This window comes from Adiantum capillus-veneris, chromosome 13 (genome assembly GCF_014529385.1).
Source record: "Adiantum capillus-veneris isolate H3 chromosome 13, ASM1452938v2, whole genome shotgun sequence".
NCBI lineage: Eukaryota > Viridiplantae > Streptophyta > Polypodiopsida > Polypodiales > Pteridaceae > Adiantum > Adiantum capillus-veneris.
The window spans coordinates 64452473-64460272 of NC_140943.1; the positions used below are offsets into that span (position 1 = coordinate 64452473).

Consider the following 7800-nt stretch of genomic DNA (forward strand, 5'->3'; position numbering starts at 1 on the left):
TTGTATTCATTGCTAGTTGGTCTGAGAATGATTGTGAATGGCATGGGGAACCTTGGGAAGGCAAAGCGACAGGATTTGCCTTTCTTGAGGCAAGTTTTTCTATGATGGTGCGTTTGTATTTCACAAAGGTCTGATGGAAGCTTGGAGCCGTCTGTACTTATGTACCTGTCTACGAATGCCACAATAGCATCATCTGTGTCATGTTCGAATATAGAAGCTTGTTCAACCCATAAAAGACCATGATCATGCTGGCTGCCACGGCTTTGGAACTCTGTCACGAAGAAATAATCAAGAATTTTTCCGCATAATTTGCTATCGTTAAGTAGTGTTTTTTTCATGGCTGTGAAGCGGTTCAGGTAGAAGCAAGCTGTTGTTATTGGATTTGCTCACACCAAACGTCTACGGAAGGAGCTATCGCTTTCACCGCTATCTTGTTGAAGAGGCACTATTTGTTCCAAGGCATCAACAAGTTTTTTCCAACGTTTTTCAATTGAAGAAAATGTCACAAAGAAAGTTGGTGGTCCTAGTTGTCGAATCATGCCGAAAACCTTTTTTTTAATTTTTCTTTGTAATCTGGCGAGGTACGAAGCACTTCGAAGTCTCTGTACCCTAGTTGTGATGAGACTACTTTTTCTATGTTTGTGTCCTGACAAACATGTCCAGCAGACAAGGTTCCTCCCTCAAGTTCTGCTTTGCGTAGGCGTATTCAAATGGAGGATAGTGTTTTTTGTGTCATGATTTTCATAGATTTGAAAAATAAGTTTTCGATGTTGAGGGCAAAACGTCTATCTTTGTGCATGAGCTCCCATTTGGCTACTGTTTGGTAATTTTTAGATACGTGTTGGTGGTATTTTCTAGGCTCTCCAAAGAAGATCGTAGGAAAATTGAGCTCCTCACAGAACACATCAGCAAATAAACCAAGTGGATTGTTCCCCTCTGATGGTGCGACATACAAAATTTTATTGTTGTAATCAACAACTTGCTCAACAGTAGTGATGCTATGCAGGAGTGTGTTTGTGTCTAGGGGAAGTGATGAGTGTGAGATTTCTTGAAAGTGTGCAAGCCATTTATCATTTATGGTTATGTTTTCCTTCTTATACAAAGAGGTATCAAGAAGAGCGTGTGTGGCAGCAATGGTCTAACAATGGTCAGATAAGTAGCAATGTGTGTACTCGAGCTTGCATTTGAGCCCTATCAAGACTGAAGCCCCATCTTGGATAATACGAGGGAGAACTTGTTGTGTTTTTTGACAAGGACATTGACGACACTCCCTTGCAAACCATATTGGCCATCATAAGTTAGTTTTCGAATCTTTGCGAACGGTATGCGGATGGAAACCAGGCGTTCTTCGATATTGTTCAGTTTGCAGGACTAGCGGAAGAGGGTCGTTAAAGCCCAATGCATGCAAGCTCTCAAACGGCAGCGTAGATCTTTTTGTTTTGCGTTTGCATGCATAGCAACAGAATAGAGAGGAGCATCTTTTTCGTTTTCCACCTCCAGCATGTAAGCACAGTGGAGGAGTGAAATGTGTGACTTGTGAAATGCGTGACTTGTGAGCGAAAAAACAAGCGGCCACACTTTTCGGATGGATATGTAGGTGTGTCATTAAGCCTCTTTAGGAATTTTTTACAATCTTGTTTTTTTGTTGTGGATGAATGGAAGGATGTTGCTGCAATGAGGCAGTCTCTGTGAGCTTTATATGCCTTAGTCGCTTCAATCTGGTTGTAATTGCAAAGTGTGTATGGACACAAAGTGGTTGCTTTTCAATAAATAGATCAGCAATTTGAGTAGCTGGTTTATGCATGTTCTCTCTCCACAAGTGGGTTAATAAATCACACTCTTCAATTGTCCAATGGACAAGTTTACGACGTGATTGTGTGAAGTCGTGAAAGAATAATAGATGAAGCCGATAATAGATCCATCTATAATTAGAAGTCCTTTTTTGAACTGTTCAATCGATTTTCCAACTACTTGTTTTTTGTTGTGTCCACTTGTAGCATTGTGAAGGATTACGGTAAGTGTTTTTTCAAATTTGTGAGCGAAAATATTGATGACTTCCATTGTGAGACTCATCGATGTTTTACAAGTATCATATAGAGCATGCAATTGTGTAGCTCTTTCACTGAATGAGTCTAGCTGTGATCCAAAGAAGAATGAAGCTGAAGAGTGCGTGATAGAATTTGTTAAGTGGTTCTCAAACAAGCATTGTTGCATTGTAAGTCTAAATGACTCGAAGCTTAAGTTTGTTTTCGATACACTATGGAGTGCTAGAAACAATTGTTGATTAAGAGGATGTGTTTGCAATAAATAACATGTCAATGTCTATCTCTTTTGGAATACTGAAACCAGTAGGATTTTCCATTATAGAGAGAGGAAGAGAGCAGTGTTTGTTGTTTTGCATATAATTGATGGATAGAGAGAGGAAATGAGGAGTAGACACACACACACACACACACACACACACACACACACACACACACACACACACACACACACACAGACACAGAGCTTGTGTGTTTCTTTACAAGCAATGGAGAGAGAGAGAGAGAGAGAGAGAGAGAGAGAGAGAGAAGAGAAATACAGAAATTCTTTGAGTTTTCAATTCGTGGAAGAAGCGAATAATACTTACAAGCATAACCACAATACTTAGAACCACAACCAAAAGTGTGTAAAAGCACGTTACAAAGAAGTAGAAGATGAAAGCATTGGTTTTGTTTGAGGATATAGTTAGAACAAGCAAGCAAAGTAAAGGGTAGCTAGTAATGAAAGGCAAACATTCACAAGACTAAGATTCAGTTTGATACGCCACCATGTGGCCACTCGCGTTGATTTTGAAATGGCCAAACCGTGAGGTTGTTGCCGAGGTATCTCTTGCCTCGAAAACAGACTCAACGTAAATTTGGTTGAAGGTTCTATCCAATGCAAGCACTAAATCGGTTGCTGCACCAATAACTTGCACATCAAGAAGCTTTTTGTGTTTTGTTGCAATACGTGCTTCCAGCTTCGGTGTTGTGATTATTGTGGTGTTGTTATTGCAAGATCCACAATAAGGTGCCTGCCTAAGTCTATACACTTTTGTGGATTTACAATTTGAACAATGCTTCTCCAGCAGCACACTATTGAAGTTGACAAATCGGAGGGTGCCAACAACCTAAACAAGGCAACTATGTAAGAAAATGAGAGAAGTCACTTCTAATATATCACTATATGCTATATGAGTGCACCTCACGATTGTAGCCCAAATTTTTGGTTTGAGCCTGAAAGACGACTACAAGCTCCTCTTTGAGGCGTGCACTACGAACAGGCACTAGAATTGTAGCATCCAGTATTGACAAGGTATTGGCCTTGGCAAGGAATGCACCAATGTTTCTTGCAACGCACATTACAGGGCCATCAACAACCATTTCTTGAAGAAATTGTTGGCAATCATCTTTGCGAGAGTTCACAAAACTCAGCTACAAAGATTAAATATGGAAACAAAATCAAGAAGAGCATCAATATATCATGGAAGATTTCAAATGTATAATAAAAGAGCAGAAAACAATAAGCAAGATAGGTCAATTATTACAAATGCCCTATCTGATGGGAGAGGACAATCTGCAATCAGAAGGTCACCAATAGATCCATCAAATCTTGACTGAGAGTTGTGCTTTTGTAAAATAACAAAAGCAAGTGTGCTCAATTGAGAACGTCCACTCGAAGATTGTTGTGCACCTATCTCATCAAGGAATGCACGTATCTTGCAATCAGAGGCGAATGTAAGAGACACCAGGAAAGGTTCCGCTGTGCTTACAACAGTAGTAGCATCGATGTACAAGGAATACAATGCTGACCTATTTTTGCGTCTGACAACTGGGCTGTCAATGTGAACAAAGTCACCGAGGCGGAGCTTGCCGACATAGAGCTCTATGTATGGATCATTGATCACCACCGTAATAGTGTCGGTGCATTCTTCATGAACCAAGTCGAGCTTCAAGTAACGATTGTATTTCATTTGGTCAAGACCAACTTTGTAGGTCCCATATAGATTCAATATCTGGCCCTCAATACAGAATTGTGGACTTGAGTCAGAGATATCAATGATCAAGAATTATGGGAGAAGACTTTGAGGAACTGGAACAATGCTAAGATCAATAGGCTTCTTATCTAGTTGAGATGATTCACCCAATCCATACAAGCCAGAAGGTTGAACAGAAGGCTCAATTTCAATCGGGCTCGGATTGTTGGCATTGTTAAGAGGTACGTCCTCAATAGGTTTTGGGACAATTGTTGCTTGGAGTGGCAAGGGAGGCTCAATATCAAGAGGTGTTGGCTTGTTTAGCGCATGGGATGGAACAACTGTTTCAACATATGGTTCCTTCTTGATATTAATGTGCTCCACCACGGGTTGCTTGTCTACATAATCCAAAAGATAAACAAAAACAAACAACTCTATGAGTTGATGAAATGGCTCTTAGAAAGACATGCTTTTCCAATAATGAATGCTCACATGCAGAGTTCACCGGGTTGTCCAAATGAAACAATGCGCGTGCAGTAGGCTTGTGAGGCCTATGAAGATCCTGCTTCGATCTTTTGTGAGGCGTTGCTGATGTGCAAGCACTTGGGGGCACATCAGAACGTTTACCACTTGAGTTAGGAGTACCTTCTGCCAACCTTCAAAGCTCTGTAGAAAATTAATTATGGGCACCTAACGCCTTCCATATATAATGAGAAGTTTAATAACGATAGGTAGAAACACAAGCAGTCATTTGTCACACGAACTGTTGAAGGTGACAACCTTGCCATATAACTACTCCTTGTATATCAAACCACCTAGAAGACAAAGAAGCGCTTTCAATTATAGGAAGGTGGTAATCATATGAGAGTGGCAAATGTTGTTGTGATACAAGTGTATGTATGTCTGTGTGTGTTGGAGAGTTGGAGAGAGAGAGAGAGAGAGAGAGAGAGAGAGAGAGAGAGAGAGAGAGTCAATGATTATGCGGTGAGAATGACGAGATATTAAGCACCGTAGATGACATGACAGAAGACAAGATAATAATTCTTATCCTCATATATTACATAGGTATCATATATTACATAGGTACCTTAGTTATGATGAACGGAAGTTCAACACAAAATATGATGGCCACAAGTCCATAGATGGCCTATTGAAAGGAGAGCATGTTAACCAAGTATGATTACTCAAGAGTGGCCTTCCAATTGGCTTCTTAAAAGCTAGCAGACTTAAGAAACGCTTGTATGCACCATAGATGGCCTATTGAAAGGAGAGCATGTTGACCAAGTATGATTACTCAAGAGTGGACTACCAATTGGTTTCAAGCTAGCATACTTAAGAAACTCTTGTATGTATTCACAAATATGGAGAAGAGGGCATGGTCCTAGAATATTGATCTTTGAACTACATATTAGAAGGATTGTAGTCATGGAAGCCTATGTTCATGGAGAGAAGCCACAATGCGGGGACGCGAAAGAAATCTTAGGTGTGTCGCACAACACATGCATATGAAATGATCAAGCCGTTTCGACCTTTGAGCCATATAGTAGAAGGATTGTAGCCGTGTAAGCCTATGTTCATGGAGAGAAGGCACAATGTGGGAATGCGAATGAAGGCGTAGTTGTGTATGCTCATTGCTTAAACATGTCAAGGGTTATGAAAGCTATATTTTAAAAAACCAAGAACAGCTTGGTGGAACACGAGCAAAAAGCCAAGACTACACAAGCACTCAATAACAAGACAAGACGACAAGAAGAGAATCCGCGAAGCAACCATCACATTTCCATAACAATATCAAAGTAAGCATGATTAGACAATAATATCGAACAATATCGCAATGAGTAACACATTCATAATGCCGATCAACAATAGATTCGATGATACAAATTCTTAAAGAGTTTGGCCAAGCAAAAAACGGTAAGTAGAACAAGATAAAAATCTTCAATAGGTCTCACCGCCTTCAAAATCCATGCTGTCAGCACCATCAGAATCTCCACTGCTTACGTACCATTCTCGGCCTTCATGAGCAAAAGAACTCCCACTGTTTTGTTTAGAAGCCATTGCTTAAACATGTCGAGGGTTATGAAAGCTATATTTTAAAAAACCAAGAACGGCTTGGTGGAACGCGAGCAAAAAGCCAAGACTACACAAGCACTCAATAACAAGACAAGACGACAAGAAGAGAATCCACGAAGCAACCATCACATTTCCATAACAATAATCAAAGTAAGCATGATTAGACAATAATATCGAACAATCTTGCAATGAGTAACACATTCATAATGCCGATCAACAATAGATTCGATGATACAAATTCTTAAAGAGTTTGGCCAAGCAAAAAACGGTAAGTAGAACAAGATAAAAATCTTCAATAGGTCTCACCGCCTTCAAAATCCATGCTGTCAGCACCATCAGAATCTCCACTGCTTACGTACCATTCTCGGCCTTCATGAGCAAAAGAACTCCCACTGTTTTGTTTGGAAGCCATTGCCAAGCAAAGTAATTTTAGCACAAAGTATTTTCACGCAGTTCTTCACATACACAAAGGCACAACAATGCTTTCTTTTATAGACTTTCACAAGAGGTCTTCAAAAGTGACATTCAATTCAACTTCAACAAAGGCATTTGTTTATTCTAGGCTGAAAGAGCACGTTTTCCATCTTGGCAAATTGAAGCAAAGGAATTTCCTCTTGGCAAAGTCAAGGTCATGGCAGGTGGAAAAGAAAGGTCATGGCATTTAATGCCTTGTAAGGCTATGCATCCTCTCCACCACTGATAGGGGGGAGGGGGGGGGACGCCCTCCCTTTTTCCTCAAGGCATCCCCTATGATTCTGTGTTTTTTTTGAATAAAATTAAGCTGTAAGACATATTCAAATGTATACGTGGGCATTGGTCCAATTGTCTTGGCCCTTGGAAAAATTAAACCTTGACTCTCATAAGCTAATTATTAGGAAAATTACCAAAATACCCCTCTAATTTGTGGAAATTCCCAAAATACCCTTCAATTTTCAAAAATTCCCAAAATACCCCCAATATTTGGTTATAAATTCCCAAAATGCCCTTCAAACTTTCCAAAATTCCCAAAATACCCCTCGTTGTGAGATTAAATTTCTCCAAAGATAAAAACATTTCTAGCTTTTTATAAGAAGACTTATTGTGTATCAATAACAAGATGCTAAAACTAGAATTTGACTTCGTTACGTAGGCTTTGGAGATGAAATACTTCATATTTTTAGATATAATTGTCTTTTTTTGCAAGGTAATTTGTGAAAAATTACATGTTAAGCACTAACAAACGGGATGTCAATCGTCAAAAAGTAATGAAGATTAGAATTTTTTTTGAACTATTTCAACCAAAATAGAAACAAGGGTATTTTGGGAATTTTTGAAATTTGAGGGTATTTTGCGAATTTCCACAAATTAGAGGGGTATTTTGGTAATTTTCCCTAATCATTAATATCTTGCAGGTAATTTGTATCTTATTTGAGACTATGCATGTGCAAATTGTTGGAACTTTTGGGGGGGGGGGGGGACTCCGAGTTTCAATTATCAAAAAGGAATAAAGATTAGAAAATTTTGAACTATTCAAACAAAATACCACTCTAATTTGTGGAAATTCCCAAAATACGCTTTAAATTTCAATAACACCCCCAATATTTGGTTATAAATTCCCAAAATGCCCTTCAAAATTTCCAAAATTCCCAAAATACCCCTGGTATTAAATTTCTCAAAAGATAAAAACATTTCTAGCTTTTTATAAGAAGACTTATTGTGTATCAATACAAGATGCTAAAACTAAAATTTGA

The 7800-nt window shown here is 39.0% G+C and overlaps 1 protein-coding gene across 1 annotated transcript; it reads right to left on the minus strand.

Moving 5' to 3' along the window:
* Positions 1-2785: 2785 nt before the first annotated feature.
* Positions 2786-6055, minus strand: LOC147444153 (uncharacterized). Its single transcript, XM_086527796.1, has 5 exons — positions 5950-6055; positions 4105-4395; positions 3569-3597; positions 3225-3455; positions 2786-3151 (listed from the first exon to the last, which is right to left on the minus strand). Exons 1-5 carry the CDS (start codon positions 6053-6055, stop codon positions 2786-2788), a joined length of 1023 nt encoding a protein of 340 aa, XP_086383922.1.
* Between the last annotated feature and the right edge of the window lie 1745 nt (positions 6056-7800).